Below are 18,944 nucleotides of genomic sequence, written 5' to 3'. Positions count from 1 at the left end.
AACGTCCCCCTCCGAAAGGGAGACGGTCTTGGAAGCCATTCACAAGCTGTACTCTCAGCAGGTGATAGTCAAGGTACCTCTTCTACAACAAGGAAAGGGGTATTATTCCACTCTATTTGTGGTACCGAAGCCGGATGGCTCGGTAAGACCTATTCTAAATCTGAAGTCATTGAACCTGTACATAAAGAAGTTCAAGTTCAAGATGGAGTCACTCAGAGCAGTGATAGCGAACCTGGAAGAAGGGGACTTTATGGTATCCTTGGACATCAAGGATGCGTACCTCCACGTTCCAATTTACCCCTCACACCAGGGGTACCTCAGGTTCGTCGTACAAAACTGTCACTATCAGTTTCAGACGCTGCCGTTCGGATTGTCCACGGCACCTCGGGTCTTTACAAAGGTAATGGCCGAGATGATGATTCTTCTTCGAAGAAAAGGCGTATTAATTATCCCATACTTGGACGATCTCCTGATAAGGGCAAGGTCCAGAGAACAGCTAGAGATGGGATTAGCACTGTCTCAAGAAGTGCTAAAACAGCACGGGTGGATTCTGAATATTCCAAAATCCCAGTTAATGCCAACAACTCGTCTGCTGTTCCTAGGGATGATTCTGGACACGGTTCAGAAAAAGGTTTTTCTCCCGGAGGAAAAAGCCAAGGAGTTATCCGAGCTTGTCAGGAACCTCCTAAAACCAGGAAAGGTGTCTGTACATCAATGCACAAGAGTCCTGGGAAAAATGGTGGCTTCTTACGAAGCAATTCCATTCGGCAGATTCCACGCAAGAATTTTCCAGAGGGATCTGTTGGACAAATGGTCAGGGTCGCATCTTCAGATGCACCAGCGGATAACCCTGTCTCCAAGGACAAGGGTATCTCTTCTGTGGTGGTTGCAGAGTGCTCATCTATTGGAGGGCCGCAGATTCGGCATACAGGATTGGATCCTGGTGACCACGGACGCCAGCCTGAGAGGCTGGGGAGCAGTCACACAAGGAAGAAACTTCCAGGGAGTGTGGACGAGCCTGGAAACGTCTCTTCACATAAACATTCTGGAACTAAGAGCAATCTACAATGCTCTAAGCCAGGCAGAACCTCTGCTTCAGGGAAAACCGGTGTTGATCCAGTCGGACAACATCACGGCAGTCGCCCATGTGAACAGACAGGGCGGCACAAGAAGCAGGAGTGCAATGGCAGAAGCTGCAAGGATTCTTCGCTGGGCAGAGAATCATGTGATAGCACTGTCAGCAGTGTTCATCCCGGGAGTGGACAACTGGGAAGCAGACTTCCTCAGCAGACACGACCTTCACCCGGGAGAGTGGGGACTTCATCCGGAAGTCTTCCACATGCTGGTAACCCGTTGGGAAAGACCAATGGTGGACATGATGGCGTCTCGCCTCAACAAAAAACTGGACAGGTATTGCGCCAGGTCAAGAGATCCGCAGGCAATAGCTGTGGACGCGCTGGTAACGCCTTGGGTGTACCAGTCGGTGTATGTGTTTCCTCCTCTGCCTCTCATACCAAAAGTATTGAGAATTATACGGCAAAGAGGCGTAAGAACGATACTAGTGGTTCCGGATTGGCCAAGAAGGACTTGGTACCCGGAACTTCAAGAGATGATCACGGAAGATCCGTGGCCTCTACCTCTAAGGAGGGACTTGCTTCAGCAGGGTCCCTGTCTGTTTCAAGACTTACCGCGGCTGCGTTTGACGGCATGGCGGTTGAACGCCGGATCCTAAAGGAAAAAGGCATGCCGGAAGAAGTCATTCCTACTTTGATTAAAGCAAGGAAGGAAGTAACCGTGCAACACTATCACCGCATTTGGCGAAGATATGTTGCGTGGTGCGAGGATCGGAGTGCTCCGACGGAGGAATTTCAACTGGGTCGATTCCTACATTTCCTGCAATCAGGATTGTCTATGGGTCTCAAATTGGGATCTATTAAGGTTCAAATTTCGGCCCTGTCGATTTTCTTTCAAAAAGAATTGGCTTCAGTTCCTGAAGTCCAGACTTTTGTTAAGGGAGTGCTGCATATACAGCCTCCTGTGGTGCCTCCAGTGGCACCGTGGGATCTCAATGTGGTTTTGGAATTTCTAAAATCTCATTGGTTTGAACCACTAAAAAAGGTGGATTTAAAATATCTCACATGGAAAGTGACCATGTTACTAGCCCTGGCTTCGGCCAGGAGAGTGTCAGAACTGGCAGCTTTATCTTACAAAAGCCCATATCTGATTTTCCATTCGGACAGGGCAGAACTGCGGACTCGTCCGCATTTTCTCCCTAAGGTGGTGTCAGCATTTCATCTGAACCAGCCTATTGTAGTGCCTGCGGCTACAAGTGACTTGGAGGACTCCAAGTTACTGGACGTTGTCAGAGCATTAAAAATATATATTGCAAGGACAGCTGGAGTCAGAAAATCTGACTCGTTGTTTATATTGTATGCACCCAACAAGATGGGTGCTCCTGCGTCTAAGCAGACGATTGCTCGTTGGATCTGTAGCACAATCCAACTTGCACATTCTGTGGCAGGCCTGCCACAGCCTAAATCTGTAAAGGCCCACTCCACAAGGAAGGTGGGCTCATCTTGGGCGGCTGCCCGAGGGGTCTCGGCATTACAACTTTGCCGAGCAGCTACGTGGTCAGGGGAGAACACGTTTGTAAAATTTTACAAATTTGATACTCTGGCTAAGGAGGACCTGGAGTTCTCTCATTCGGTGCTGCAGAGTCATCCGCACTCTCCCGCCCGTTTGGGAGCTTTGGTATAATCCCCATGGTCCTTTCAGGAACCCCAGCATCCACTAGGACGATAGAGAAAATAAGAATTTACTTACCGATAATTCTATTTCTCGGAGTCCGTAGTGGATGCTGGGCGCCCATCCCAAGTGCGGATTATCTGCAATAATTGTACATAGTTATTGTTAACTAATTCGGGTTATTGTTGTAGGGAGCCATCTTTCAGAGGCTCCTCTGTTATCATACTGTTAACTGGGTTTAGATCACAAGTTGTACGGTGTGATTGGTGTGGCTGGTATGAGTCTTACCCGGGATTCAAAATTCCTCCCTTATTGTGTACGCTCGTCCGGGCACAGTACCTAACTGAGGCTTGGAGGAGGGTCATAGGGGGAGGAGCCAGTGCACACCACCTGATCGGAAAGCTTTACTTTTTGTGCCCTGTCTCCTGCGGAGCCGCTATTCCCCATGGTCCTTTCAGGAACCCCAGCATCCACTACGGACTCCGAGAAATAGAATTATCGGTAAGTAAATTCTTATTATTGTGCTTCTCCTAATGGTACCTTCCTTCCAGAGTCACGATGTGCTTCTCCTAATGGTACCTTCCTTCCGGAGTCACGATGTGCTTCTCCTAATGGTACCTTCCTTCCAGGGTACAGTGTGCTTCTCCTAATGGAACCTTCCTTCCAGGGTACAGTGTGCTTCTCCTAATGGTACCTTGCTTCCAGGGTTACAGTGTGCTTCTCCTAATGGTACCTTCCAGGGTTACAATGTGCTTCTCCTATTGTTACCTTCCTTCCAGGGTTACAATGTGCTTTTCCTAATGGTACCTTTCTTCCAGGGTTACAATGTGCTTCTCCTAATGGTACCTTTCTTCCAGGGTTACAGCGTGCTTCTCCTAATGGTACCTTCCTTCCAGGGTACAATGTGCTTCTCCTAATGGTACCTTCCTTCCAGGGTTACAATGTGCTTCTCCTAATGGTACCTTCCTTCCAGGGTTACACTGTGCTTCTCCTATTACAATGTGCTTCTCCTAATGGTACCTTTCTTCCAGGGTTACAATGTGCTTCTCCTAAAAGTACCTTCCTTTTAGGGTACAATGTGCTTCCATAATGTAGATGCTGGAACCCTCGAAGGAAGATACCAATAACATGTGCCATCACAATTTTACATTTCTATATGGCATAAGAATGATGTTTTCATGGCCCAGAATGTCCCGGATTTGGGGGATCGGTCTTCCTATGAATGCCCCATTCTTTGTACTAAACTACCTTTTCACTTAAATCAGGAAATTGTGGTCCCTGTCTTTATTTTGGGGTGGGGAAACTTGTTCCTTTGCATTCTGTAGGCACATTCTAGCAGACCAGTGAGTACCTCATTGTCAGTGAGGCACAGGGCTTCACATCAGCTGCTGTGTCAGGCTGCCACGTGGTTCCTGGTGGATAACGTTACAAAATTTTACAGCTTTAGGGCAAAATGTAATAGCCTGTAAGATACAAGCTGATTGGGAATACCTGCTAGTCTGCCTGTATTTTTAAAGCGGCATTAGTTTACAAGACAAAACCGGGTCGGTTTTGCCTTGTAAATGATTGCTGCTTTTAAAATACGGGCAGGCTCACAGGAATTCCCGATCAGCCTGCCTCTCACAGACTATTACATTTTGCCCTTGGTGTTTTTGCACCTAGTGAGTTGCACTCTGCAACTCTGAGTGTATTCATCGTGGTGCAGCTTTGGGATGTCCCCGTGGTATGGTGTTCAACATATAGATGCTGTAGAAAGTCAGAGCGTTATATACTTGCAATAAATTCTATTTGCTGAATCTGTTGGGGGGGCACTGCACACCCTCCATTTTTACTCTAGTTCTCACAGTTAAATATTTTGGGGGGAGATGTTTTTTCTGTTCTATAGGGCAGAAAAATATATAGTAAAATATATTAAATATTTTAAAATGCCAAAATTTAGCAGGCTCTATAAACCCCAAATACATTGAAAGAAAATGATTTAACAGAAGTATGAAATAGTCTTGCACTGTGTTTTTTCATTTTTTATAAATGACCGCTCCTGTATATTATTACATGTAACAGTCATGAGTGGCTCTTGATGATTAATGTGCAATTTGTGTCTAGCAACAGATTAATGCTAATGTGAATGGATTGCATTCCAAACAAGTTGTATGCACATAGATTACATAGATATTTGTGCTTGTATTAGCAACGGGATGTAGTTATGTGACCGCCGGTCACAACACCTCCACCTACATTCCGCCCCATCACTATCCCGGTGGTCGGCATGCCATGAGTGGCTCTTGATGGCTCTATTCCCACTTGTGGGTGTCCACGACACCCATAGAGTGGGAATAGAACCTGTGGCGAGCGCAGGGGCTTGTTGCACTCCCCCTTCCGCCAGCATTCTGCGGACGGGATCCTGGCGTCGAGATGGCATACCACACCCTTAGCAACATTTACAAATAATAAAAAAAAAAGTTATGGCCCCCATTCATCTGACCGGACGGCTGGGTCTGGGGACTGGGAATATTAAACTTGCTAAAAATTCCGGATTCCCCAATCATGACGAAAACTGCCAGGATTGGCAAACCAGGCATTTTTAACATGGTTAAATCAATGATTCCCCAGTGGATTGCAGATCATCGTTGGACATGGATTGGCGTTTCCAGTAGGGTCGGGGAATTGCCTCAATGATGTATGGGGACCTCTATTCTTTAGATTGCAAACTCTAGCCAGCATAGCCCTCTGTCCGTATTATAAGACGTAATGCTAATCACGTTTGTCTTTGTTTACTTTACAGCGACTTTTAATTGCCAGAGAATTTGGTGACCGATCAGCAGAAAGAAGAGCGTACAGTAACCTTGGGAATGCATTCATCTTCCTGGGTGAATTTGAAATGGCAGCAGAGTACTATAAGTAAGAAATCATAATAGCAAGGGTGGCAATGAAGAGCAATGAAATACTATTCTTTAATACACATGTGTGTATAAATACACTAAATAGAAATAGTATGCTTCCTACAATAAGAATTGCTTTCCTGGTCACCATGTCTCCAATAGTAATGTGCACAACTTCCGTTTAACCTATATTGAGACTCCTTCTATATTTAAACTTAGTGGGTGGTATTCAATTGTTTTTCCGCTGACAGCTAGTAGATGGCGGCAATTAGGATACCTCTTGGCAAAAGTAACATATATACAGCTGGGCACTGTATATATGTATGAGCCCCCGCCATTATTTTTACACAGAAAGCGGGACAGAAGCCCGCCGCTGAGGGGGCGGGGCTTCTTCCTCAGCACTCACCAGCGCCATTTTCTCTCCACAGCTCCGCTGAGAGGAAGCTCACCAGGCTCTCCCCTGCAGTCTCAAGGTAGAAAGAGGGTAAAAAGAGAGGGGGGGCACATAAATTTAGACGCATTTATCATATATACAGCAGCTACTGGGTAAACACTAAGTTACTGTGTAATTCCTGGGTTATATAGCGCTGGGGTGTGTGCTGGCATACTCTCTCTCTGTCTCTCCAAAAGGCCTGGTGGGGGTCCTGTCCTCATATAGAGCATCTCCTGTGTGTGTGGTGTGTCGGTACGCGTGTGTCGACATGTTTGACGAGGAGGGCTATGTGGAGGCAGAGCAGGTGCAGATGGATGAGGTGTCTCCGCCGACACCTGATTGGATGGATATGTGGAAGGTGTTAAATGATAATGTAAACTCCTTGCATAAAAGGTTGGATAAAGCTGAAGCCTTTGGACAGTCGGTGTCTCAGCCCATGCCTGATCCTACAGCGCAGAGGCCGTCAGGGTCTCAGAAGCGCCCACTATCCCAAATTGTTGACACAGATATCGACACAGATTCTGACTCCAGTGTCGATGGTGATGATGCAAAATTGCAGCCTAAAATGGCTAAAGCCATCCGCTACATGATTATAGCAATGAACGATGTATTGTACATATCAGAGGTAAACCCTGTCTCTGATAAGAGGGTTTATATGTTTGGGGAGAAAAAGCAAGAGGTGACTTTTCCCCCTTCACATGAGTGAAATGAGTTATGTGAAAAAGCGTGGGATTCTCCTGATAAGAAAGTGCTGATTTCCAAAAGGTTACTTATGGCGTACCCTTTCCCGCCAACGGACAGGTTGCGATGGGAATCCTCCCCTAGGGTAGACAAGGCTCTGACGCGCTTATCTAAGAAGGTAGCCCTGCCGTCACAGGATACGGCCTCCCTAAAGGATCCTGCGGATAGGAAGCAGGAAGGTATTCTGAAGTCTGTTTATACACATTCCGGTACCATACTGAGGCCGGCAATTGCGTCGCCCTGGATGTGTAGTGCTGTAGCAGCATGGACAGATACTCTGTCTGAGGAACTGGATACCTTGGACAAGGATACTATTTTACTGACCCTGGGGCATATAAAAGACGCTGTCCTATATATGAGGGATGCCCAGAGGGACATTTGCCTACTGGGCTCAAGAATTCATGCAATGTCGATTTCTGCCAGAAGGGTCCTGTGGACTCGGCAGTGGACAGGTGATGCCGATTCAAAAAAGCACATGGAGGTTTTACCTTATAAGGGTGAGGAATTGTTTGGGGACGGTCTCTCGGACCTAGTTTCTACAGCTACGGCTGGGAAATCAAATTTTTTGCCTTATATTCCCTCACAACCTAAGAATGCACCGTATTACCAAATGCAGTCCTTTCGATCACAAAAAAGCAAGAAAGTCAGAGGTGCATCCTTTCTTGCCAGAGGCAGTGGTAGAGGAAAGAAGCTGCACCATACAGCTAGTTCCCAGGAACAGAAGTCCTCCCCGGCTTCCACTAAATCCACCGCATGACGCTGGGGCTCCACAGGTGGAGCCGGGAGCGGTGGGTGCGTGTCTCCGAAATTTCAGCCACCAGTGGGTTCGCTCACAGGTGGATCCCTGGGCCTTACAGATATTGTCTCAGGGATACAAGCTGGAATTCGAAGTGATGCCCCCTCACCGTTACCTAAAGTCGGCCCTGCCAGCTTCCCCCATGGAAAGGGAGGTAGTGTTAGCAGCAATTCACAAGTTATATCTCCAGCAGGTGGTGGTAAAGGTTCCCCTCCTTCAACAGGGAAGGGGTTACTATTCCACAATGTTTGTGGTACCGAAACCGGACGGTTCGGTCAGACCCATTTTGAATTTAAAATCCCTGAACATTTATCTGAAGAAATTCAAGTTCAAAATGGAATCGCTCAGAGCGGTCCATTGCAAGCCAGGGAGAGGGGGATTTTATGGTGTCTCTGGACATCAAGGACGCTTACTTGCATGTCCCCATTTATCCACCTCATCAGGAGTACCTCAGGTTTGTGGTACAGGACTGTCATTACCAATTCCAGACGTTGCCGTTTGGCCTGTCCACGGCACCGAGAATATTTACCAAGGTAATGGCGGAAATGATGGTTCTCCTTCGAAAGCAAGGAGTCGCAATTATCCCATACTTGGACGATCTCCTCATAAAGGCGAGGTCCAGAGAGCAGTTGCTGATCAACGTAGCACACTCTCAGGTAGTGCTGCAACAGCACGGCTGGATTCTGAATATCCCAAAGTCGCAGCTGATTCCTACGACGCGTCTGCCCTTTCTGGGCATGATTCTGGACACAGATCAGAAAAGGGTGTTTCTCCCGGCGGAGAAGGCTCAGGAGCTTGTGACTCTGGTCAGAGACCTCTTAAAACCAAAACAGGTGTCGGTGCATCACTGCACGCGAGTCCTGGGAAAGATGGTGGCGTCATACGAGGCCATTCCCTTCGGCAGGTTCCATGCGAGGATCTTTCAGTGGGATCTGTTGGACAAGTGGTCCGGATCGCATCTTCAGATGCATCGGCTGATCACCCTATCCCCCAGGACCAGGATGTCTCTTCTGTGGTGGCTGCAGAGTGCTCACCTTCTCGAGGGCCGCAGGTTCGGCATACAGGACTGGGTCCTGGTGACCACGGATGCAAGCCTCCGAGGATGGGGGGCAGTCACTCAGGGAAGAAACTTCCAAGGGGTGTGGTCAAGTCAGGAGGCTTGTCTGCACATCAATATCCTGGAACTTAGGGCCATATACAACGCCCTGAGTCAAGCGGAGCCTCTGCTTCGCAACCAACCGGTGCTGATTCAGTCAGACAACATCACCGCAGTGGCTCACGTAAAACGCCAGGGCGGCACAAGAAGCAGGGTGGCGATGGCGGAAGCCACCAGGATTCTTCGTTGGGCGTAGAATCACGTGCAAGCACTGTCAGCAGTGTTCATAACGGGAGTGGACAACTGGGAAGCAAACTTCCTCAGCAGACACGACCTCCACCCGGGAGAGTGGGGACTTCATCAAGAAGTCTTCACGCAGATTACAGATGGATGGGAACTGCCACAGGTGGACATGATGGCATCCCACCTCAACAAAAAGCTAAAAAGGTATTGCGCCAGGTCAAGGGACCCTCAGGCGATAGCTGTGGACGCACTAGTGACACCGTGGGTGTTCCAGTCGGTCTATGTATTTCCTCCTCTTCCTCTCATACCCAAGGTACTGAGAATCGGAAGAAAAAAAGGAGTGAGAACAATACTCATTGTTCCGGATTGGCCAAGAAGGACTTGGTACCCGGAACTGCAAGAAATGCTCACAGAGGACCCATGGCCTCTGCCTCTCAGACAGAACCTGTTACAACAGGGGCCCTGTCTGTTCCAAGACTTACCGCGGCTGCGTTTGACGGCATGGCGGTTGAACGCCGGATCCTAGCGGAAAAAGACATTCCGGATGAAGTTTTTCCTACGCTGATAAAGGCTAGGAAGGACGTGACAGCTAAACATTATCACCGTATATGGCGAAAATATGTTGCTTGGTGTGAGGCCAGGAAGGCCCCAACAGAGGAATTCCAGCTGGGCCGGTTCCTGCACTTCCTACAGTCAGGAGTGACTATGGGCTTGAAATTGGGTCCATAAAGGTCCAGATTTCAGTCCTATCCATTTTCTTTCAGAAAGAACTGGCTTCTCTTACTGAGGTTCAGACATTTGTTAAGGGAGTGCTGCATATTCAGCCCCCTTTTGTGCCACCAGTGGCACCTTGGGATCTCAACATGGTGTTGGGTTTCCTGAAATCCCCCTGGTTTGAGCCACTTAAAACCGTGGAGCTAAAGTATCTCACGTGGAAAGTGGTAATGCTATTGGCCTTAGCTTCGGCTAGGCGTGTGTCAGAATTGGCGGCTTTGTCATGTAAAAGCCCCTATCTGGTTTTTCATATGGACAGGGCAGAATTACGGACTCGTCCACAATTTCTGCTGAAGGTGGTGTCATCTTTTCATTTGATCCAACCTATTGTGGTGCCTGCGGCTACTCGTGACTTGGAGGATTCCAAGTTGCTTGATGTAGTCAGTGCTTTGAAGATTTATGTGACCAGAACGGCTGGAGTCAGGAAAACTGACTCGCTGTTTATCCTGTATGCATCCAACAAGCTGGGTGCTCCTGTTTCAAAGCAAACCATTGCTCGCTGGATCTGTAACACGATTCAGCAGGCTCATTCTGCGACTGGATTTCCGCATCCAAAATCAGTAAAAGCCCATTCCACAAGGAAAGTGGGCTCTTCTTGGGCGGCTGCCCGAGGGGTCTCGGCATTACAGCTTTGCCGAGCAGCTACTTGGTCAGGTTCAAACACCTTTGCAAAGTTCTACAAGTTTGATACCCTGGCTGAGGAGGACCTTGTGTTTGCCCATTCGGTGCTGCAGAGTCATCCGCACTCTCCCGCCCGTTTGGGTGCTTTGGTATAATCCCCATGGTCCTTACGGAGTCCCCAGCATCCACTAGGACGTTAGAGAAAATAAAATTTTACTCACCGGTAAATCTATTTCTCGTAGTCCGTAGTGGATGCTGGGCGCCCGTCCCAAGTGCGGACTTTCTGCAATACGTGTATATAGTTATTGCTTAATAAAGGGTTATGTTATGTGGCATCCGTTGAGTGATGCTCGATTGTTGTTCATACTGTTAACTAAGTATGTTATCACAAGTAGTACGGTGTGATTGGTGTGGCTGGTATGAGTCTTACCCTGGATTCCAAAATCCTTTCCTTGTAATGTCAGCTCTTCCGGGCACAGTTTCCTTAACTGAGGTCTGGAGGAGGGGCATAGAGGGAGGAGCCAGTGCACACCAGTAGTACTAAATCTTTCTTAGAGTGCCCAGTCTCCTGCGGAGCCCGTCTATTCCCCATGGTCCTTACGGAGTCCCCAGCATCCACTACGGACTACGAGAAATAGATTTACCGGTGAGTAAAATCTTATTTTTCCTGTCTATTAGATAGGAAAAAACAGACACTCAACGGGCTTTTCAAACAATTGAATACCGCCCTAAGTTTTTACCAAATCCCATGATCCAGTTATAGGTTTGCATCCACATAAACCAAAGTAATAGGTGGCAGTCATAGATAAGTACAGTAGTAAATAATGCAGTGTGTCTGAAGGAAGGAATGGAAAGAGTCTGTTATCTTTTTGCAGACGGACCCTGCAGCTGGCCCGGCAGCTAAAGGACAGGGCTGTGGAAGCACAGAGCTGCTACAGCCTGGGGAATACATACACACTACTTCAGGACTATGAGAAAGCCATTGATTATCATCTGAAGCATCTCGTCATCGCTAAGGAACTCAGTGACAGGTGAGATCTGACATTACTCATAGTGTAATAACCCAGGCTCTGCGATTGCCAAGCAATTTTACAATGTAATACTGTCAGCAGTTATGTGTGGGTGTCTCCATATGACACAAAAAGCTTTTTGAGGAGTAGCCATTAGTTTGTGCCTCTCTCAGTCACCAGGTTACAATAAAACAAGTTACAGCATGTGTTGACATGTGTGAGTCTTCTAATGAAAATGTAACTGATGTATTATGTGGCCTTCAGACTGATGTGTTTATAGGGGATCCTGTAGTATGGGTTTCCTGCTTCATTTTGTTCCACTTTGTAACATGCAAAGTCACCTTAGCCTTTCTAATATGAGCATTGTGAAGTTTAGTCATTGTTATGTAACTCTGATTACATTTTATTTATTTAACCCGTTGTAGTTTTTCCCCCACATTGAAGTGAATAGCGTTTCCTCTGTATTGCAGAGTGGGAGAAGGCCGAGCATGTTGGAGCCTGGGGAATGCATACACTGCCTTAGGAAACCATGACCAGGCCGTACACTTTGCAGAGAGGCATTTGGATATTTCAAGAGAGGTAACAAAAGAACCCCTTTCATATTCGATACTTGGCTGTCAGAAAATATTACTTGCTTCACTAATAAAGAAAAAATGCTGTATATAGATTTATTATTTATGTTATTAATTACCAGTTTTTTTTATAGCGCACACATTCTGCAGTGCTTTACAGAGAATATTTGGCTATTTACATCAGTCCCTGCCCCAGTGAAGGTTACAATCTATATTCTCTGCCACATGTACACACACACACTCATGCTAGGGTTAATTTTGCAGGGATCCAATTTAACCTACCAGTATATTTCTCTTACGTCCTAGAGGATGCTGGGGACTCCGTAAGGACCATGGGGTATAGACGGGCTCCGCAGGAGACATGGGCACTATAAAGAACTTTTAGTATGGGTGTGCACTGGCTTCTCCCTCTATGCCCCTCCTCCAGACCCCAGTTAGATCCTGTGCCCAGAGGAGATTGGGTGCATTACAGAGGAGCTCTCCTGAGTTTGTTAGGTTTTTTTATTTTCAGGGAGCACTGCTGGTAACAGGCTCCCTGCATCGTGGGACTGAGGAGAGAGAAGCAGACCTACTTAAGTGATAGCCTCTGCTTCTTAGGCTACTGGACACCATTAGCTTCAGAGGGAGTCGGAACGCGGGTCTCCCCCGCCGTTCGTCCCAGAGCCGCGCCACCGTCCTTCTCGCAGAGCCGGAAGATAGAAGCCGGGTGAGTATGAGAAGAAAAGAAGACTTCAAGGCGGCAGAAGACTTCAGATCTTCTCTGAGGTAACTCTGCTCCCACACACACAACACACACAAGGCACTGATGGGTGCAGGGCGCAGAGGGGGGGCGCCCTGGGCAGCAATATAAACCTCTAGGACTGGCAGATACATTATATAGGCAGCGGAGGCTGTAGATATAAAAATCCCCCGCCAGTATTACAATTTTGAGCGGGACCGAAGCCTGCCGGTGAAGGGGCGGAGCTTGATCCCTCAGCACTAACCAGCGCCATTTTCTCCACAGCACACTGCTAGAAGCTGCTCCCAGACTCTCCCCTGCTGAACACGGTGACACAGGGCTAAAAAGAGGGGGGGGGGGGGGCGCACTTGATTCCGCAGTGAGTGTGTGTATATATATATATATATATATATATATATATATATATATATATATTCATGTAATATAAAAGCGCTGTTTATCTGGGAATTCTGTTTCCAGTGTCAGTTGGCGCTGGGTGTGTGCTGGCATACTCTCTCGCTGTCTCTCCTAAGGACCTTAGTGGGGATCTGTCTCCGTATAAATATCCCTGTGTGTGTCGGCATGTCTGAAGCGGAAGACTCATCTAAGGAGGAGGTGGAGCAGATGATTGTGGTGTCTCCGTCGGCAACGCCGACACCTGATTGGTTGGACATGTGGACTGTAAATTTTTTACATAAAAGGTTGGACAAAGCAGAGTCCAGGGTTAATACAGGGAGTCAATCAATGGCTTTGGCTGTGTCACAGGGCCCTTCAGGGTTCCAAAAACGTCCCCTGTCCCAAATAGCAGACACTGATACCGACAAGGATTCTGACTCCAGTGTCGACTATGATGATGCGAGGGTACACCCAAGGGTGGCAAAAAGTATTCATTATATGATTATTGAAATAAAAGATGTTTTGCATATCACAGATGACCCCTCTGTCCCTGACACGAGGGTACACATGTTTAAGGAAAAGAAACCTGAGGTTATATTTCCCCCATCTTATGAGCTGAACGCATTATTTGAAAATCACCCACGGTCGACAAGGCCTTAACGTGCGTGTCCAAAAAGGTGGCCCTACCGTCCCCGGACATGGCGACGCTAAAAGATCCTGCGGATCGCAGACCGGAAACTACCTTAAATTCAATTTATACACATTCAGGTGCTTTGCTCAAACCGGCAATAACATCGGCTTGGGTTTGTAGCACGGTAGCAGCTTGGACAAATACCTTGTCAGCTGATATTGATACCCTAGATAGGGATACCATTTGTTGACCTTAGGTCACATAAAAGACGCTGTCTTATATATGAGAGACGCTCAGAGAGACGTTGGGCTGCTAGGTTCTAGGGCCAACGCAATGGCGATTTCTGCTAGGCGAGCACTGTGGACCCGCCAATGGACGGGTGATACCAACTCAAAGAAGCATATGGAAGTTTTACCTTACAAGGGTGAACTTTATTCGGGGAAGGTCTCGCGGACCTGGTTTCAACAGCTACCGCGGGTAAATCTATTTCTCTATCGTCCTAGTGGATGCTGGGGTTCCTGAAAGGACCATGGGGGAATAGCGGCTCCGCAGGAGACAGGGCACAAAAAGTAAAGCTTTAGGATCAGGTGGTGTGCACTGGCTCCTCCCCCTATGACCCTCCTCCAAGCCTCAGTTAGATTTTTGTGCCCGGCCGAGAAGGGTGCAATCTAGGTGGCTCTCCTAAAGAGCTGCTTAGAAAAGTTTAGCTTAGGTTTTTTATTTTACGGTGAGTCCTGCTGGCAACAGGATCACTGCAACGAGGGACTTAGGGGAGAAGAAGTGAACTCACCTGCGTGCAGGATGGATTGGCTTCTTTGGCTACTGGACATTAGCTCCAGAGGGACGATCACAGGTACAGCCTGGATGGTCACCGGAGCCTCGCCGCCGGCCCCCTTGCAGATGCTGAAACGAGAAGAGGTCCAGAATCGGCGGCAGAAGACTCCTCAGTCTTCTTAAGGTAGCGCACAGCACTGCAGCTGTGCGCCATTTCCTCTCAGCACACTTCACACGGCAGTCACTGAGGGTGCAGGGCGCTGGGAGGGGGGCGCCCTGGGAGGCAAATGAAAACCTTTTTTGGCTAAAAATACCTCACATATAGCCTCCGGGGGCTATATGGAGATATTTAACCCCTGCCAGAATCCATTAAAGAGCGGGAGACGAGCCCGCCGAAAAAGGGGCGGGGCCTATCTCCTCAGCACACAGCGCCATTTTCCCTCGCAGAAAGGCTGGAGGGAAGGCTCCCAGGCTCTCCCCTGCACTGCACTACAGAAACAGGGTTAAAACAGAGAGGGGGGGCACTAATTTGGCGTTAGAAATATATAAAAGATGCTATAAGGGAAAACACTTATATAAGGTTGTCCCTATATAATTATAGCGTTTTTGGTGTGTGCTGGCAAACTCTCCCTCTGTCTCTCCAAAGGGCTAGTGGGTCCTGTCCTCTATCAGAGCATTCCCTGTGTGTGTGCTGTGTGTCGGTACGTGTGTGTCGACATGTATGAGGACGATGTTGGTGAGGAGGCGGAGCAATTGCCTGTAATGGTGATGTCACTCTCTAGGGAGTCGACACCGGAATGGATGGCTTATTTAGGGAATTACGTGATAATGTCAACACGCTGCAAGGTCGGTTGACGACATGAGACGGCCGACAAACAATTAGTACCGGTCCAGACGTCTCAGAAACACCGTCAGGGGTTTTAAAACGCCCGTTTACTTTAGTCGGTCGACACAGACACGGACACTGAATCCAGTGTCGACGGTGAATAAACAAACGTATTCCTTATTAGGGCCACACGTTAAGGGCAATGAAGGAGGTGTTACATATTTCTGATACTACAAGTACCACAAAAGAGGGTATTATGTGGGATGTGAAAAAACTACCGTAGTTTTTCCTGAATCAGATAAATTAAATGAAGTGTGTGATGATGCGTGGGTTCCCCCCGATAGAAAATTATGGGCGGTATACCCTTTCCCGCCAGAAGTTAGGGCGCGTTGGGAAACACCCCTTAGGGTGGATAAGGCGCTCACACGCTTATCAAAACAAGTGGCGGTACCGTCTATAGATAGGGCCGTCCTCAAGGAGCCAGCTGACAGGAGGCTGGAAAATATCATAAAAAGTATATACACACATACTGGTGTTATACTGCGACCAGCGATCGCCTCAGCCTGGATGTGCAGAGCTGGGGTGGCTTGGTCGGATTCCCTGACTAAAAATATTGATACCCTTGACAGGGACAGTATTTTATTGACTATAGAGCATTTTAAAGGATGCATTTTCTATATATGCGAGATGCACAGAGGGATATTTGCACTCTGGCATCAAGAGTAAGTGCGATGTCCATATCTGCCAGAAGATGTTTATGGACACGACAGTGGTCAGGTGATGCAGATTCCAAACGGCACAAAGGTGTATTGCCGTATAAAGGAAGAGGAGTTATTTGGGGTCGGTCCATCGGACCTGGTGGCCACGGCAACTGCTGGAAAATCCACCGTTTTTACCCTAAGTCACATCTCTGCAGAAAAAGACACCGTCTTTTCAGCCTCAGTCCTTTCGTCCCTATAAGAGTCATATCTGCCCAGGGATAGAGGAAAGGGAAGAAGACTGCAGCAGGCAGCCCATTCCCAGGAACAGAAGCGTTCCACCGCTTCTGCCAAGCTCTCAGCATGACGCTGGGACCGTACAGGACCCCTGGAGCCTACATGTAGTATCCCAGGGGTACAGATTGGAATGTTGAGACGTTTCCCCTTCGCAGGCTCCTGAAGTCTGGTTTACCAAGGTCTCCCTCCGACAAGGAGGCAGTATGGGAAACAATTCACAAGCTGTATTCCCAGCAGGTGATAATCAAATTACCCCTCCTACAACAAGAAAAGGGGTATTATTCCACATTATATTGTGGTACTGAAGCCAGAAGGCTAGGTGAGACCTATTCTAAATCTAAAAATTTTTGAACACTTACAAAGGTTCAAATCAAGATGGAGTCACTCAGAGCAGTGATAACGAACCAGGAAGAAGGGGACTATATAGTGTCCCGAGACATCAGGGATGCTTACCTCCATGTCCAAAATTTGCCCTTCTCACTAAGGGTACCTCAGGTTCGTGGTACAGAACTGTCACTATCAGTTTCAGACGCTGCCGTTTGGATTGTCCACGGCACCCCGGGTCTTTACCAAGGTAATGGCCGAAATGATGATTCTTCTTCGAAGAAAAGGCGTCTTAATTATCCCTTACTTGGACGATCTCCTGATAAGGGCAAAGTCCAGGGAACAGTTGGAGGTCGGAGTAGCACTATCTCGGATACTGCTACAACAGCACGGGTGGATTCTAAATATTCCAAAATCGCAGCTGATCCCGACGACAAGTCTGCTGTGCCTAGGGATGATTCTGGACACAGTCCAGAAAAAGGTGTTTCTCCCGGAAGAGAAAGCCAGGGAGTTATCCGAGCTAGTCAGGAACCTCCTAAAATCAGTGCATCATTGCACAAGGGTCCTGGTAAAGATGGTGACTTCCTACGAAGCAATTCCATTCGGCAGATTTCACGCAAGAATTTTTCAGTGGGATCTGCTGGACAAATGGTCCGGATCGCATCTTCAGATGCATCAGCGGATAACCCTATATCCAAGGACAAGGGTGTCTCTCCTGTGGTGGTTACAGAGTGCTCATCTTCTAGAGGGCCGCAGATTCGGCATTCAGGATTGGATGCTGGTGACCACGGAGGCCAGCCCGAGAGGCTGGGGAGCAGTCACACAAGGAAAAAATTTCCAGGGAGTGTGATCAAGTCTGGAGACTTTTCTCCACATAAATATACTGGAGCTAAGGGTAAATTTATAATACTCTAAGCTTAGCAAGACCTCTGCTTCAAGGTCAGCCGGTATTGATCCAGTGGGAAAAACATCACGGCAGTCGCCCACGTAAATAGACAGGGCGGCACAAGAAGCAGGAGGGCAATGGCAAAAACTGCAAGGACTTTTCGCTGGGCGGAAAATCATGTGATAGCACTGTCAGCAGTTTTTCATTCCGGGAATGGAAACTGGGAAGCAGACTTCCCCAGCAGGCACGACCTCCACCCGGCAGAGTGGAAACTTCATCGGGAAGTTTTCCACATGATTGTAAACCGTTGGGAAATACCAAAGGTGGACATGATGGCGTCCCGTCTGAACAAAAAACGGGACAGGTATTGCGCCAGGTTAAGAGACCCTCAGGCAATAGCTGTGGACGTTCTGGTAACACCATGGATGTACCAGTCGGTGTATGTGTTCCATCCTCTGCTTCTCATACCTAAGGTACTGAGACTTATAAGACGTAGAGGAGTAAGAACTATACTCATGGCTCCGGATTGGCCAAGAAGGACTTGGTACCCGGAACTTCAAGAGATGCTCACAGAGGACTTATGGCCTCTGCCGCTAAGAAGGGACTTGTTTCAGCAAGTACCATGTCTGTTCCAAGACTTACCGCAGCTGCGTTTGACGGCATGGCGGTGGAACGCCGGATCCTAAGGGAAAAAGGCATTCCGGAAGAGGTCATTCCTACCCTGGTCAAAGCCAGAAAGGAGGTGACCGCACAACATTATCACCACATGTGGCAAAAATATGTTGCGTGGTGTGAGGCCAGAAAGGCCCCACGAAGAAATTTCAACTCGGTCGATTCCTGCATTTCCTGCAAACAGGAGTGTCTATGGGCCTCAAATTGGGGTCCATTAAGGTTCAAATTTCGGCCCTGTCGATTTTCTTCCAGAAAGAAGTGGCTTCAGTTCCTGAAGTCCAGAAGTTTGTCAAGGGAGTATTGCATATACAACCCCCTTTTGTGCCTCCAGTGGCACTGTGGGATCTCAACGTAGTTCTGGGATTCCTCAAATCACATTGGTTTAAAACCAGTCAAATCTGTGGATTTGAAGCATCTCACATGAAAAGTGACCATGCTCTTGGCCCTGGCCTGGACCAGGCGAGTGTCAAATTGGTGGTTTTTTTCTCAAAAAAGCCCATATCTGGTTGTCCATTTGGACAGGGCAGAGCTGCGGACTCGTTCCCAGTTCTCTCCCTAAGGTGGTGTCAGTGTTTCACCTGAACCAGCTTATTTTGGTGCCTTGCGCCTACTAGGGACTTGGAGGACTCCAGGTTGCTAGATGTTGTCAGGGCCCTGTAAATATAGGTTCCAGGACGGCTGGAGTCAGGAAAACTGACTTGCTGTTATCCTGTATGCACCCAACAAACTGGGTGCTCTTGCTTCTAAGCAGACTATTGCTAGTTGGATGTGTAATACAATTCAGCTTGCACATTCTGTGGCAGGCCTGCCAC

General features: G+C 47.9%; 1 protein-coding gene across 3 annotated transcripts in view; it reads left to right on the top strand.

Annotated features, from left to right (window-relative positions):
- The window catches only part of GPSM2 (G protein signaling modulator 2), a 287,348-nt gene that overhangs the window by 199,442 nt on the left and 68,962 nt on the right, over positions 1-18,944 (top strand). For all 3 annotated transcript variants that reach the window (XM_063940157.1, XM_063940156.1, XM_063940158.1), the window contains 3 exons: positions 5,528-5,643; positions 11,204-11,359; positions 11,809-11,917. In XM_063940157.1, the coding sequence (XP_063796227.1) occupies positions 5,528-5,643; positions 11,204-11,359; positions 11,809-11,917 (381 nt within the window). The remainder of the gene's footprint in view (positions 1-5,527; positions 5,644-11,203; positions 11,360-11,808; positions 11,918-18,944) is intronic.

Source organism: Pseudophryne corroboree, chromosome 9, assembly GCF_028390025.1.
Source record: "Pseudophryne corroboree isolate aPseCor3 chromosome 9, aPseCor3.hap2, whole genome shotgun sequence".
NCBI classification, from domain to species: Eukaryota; Metazoa; Chordata; class Amphibia; order Anura; family Myobatrachidae; genus Pseudophryne; species Pseudophryne corroboree.
The sequence above is the reverse complement of the archived record's forward strand: the minus strand, read 5'-3'. Positions and strand labels throughout refer to the sequence as shown.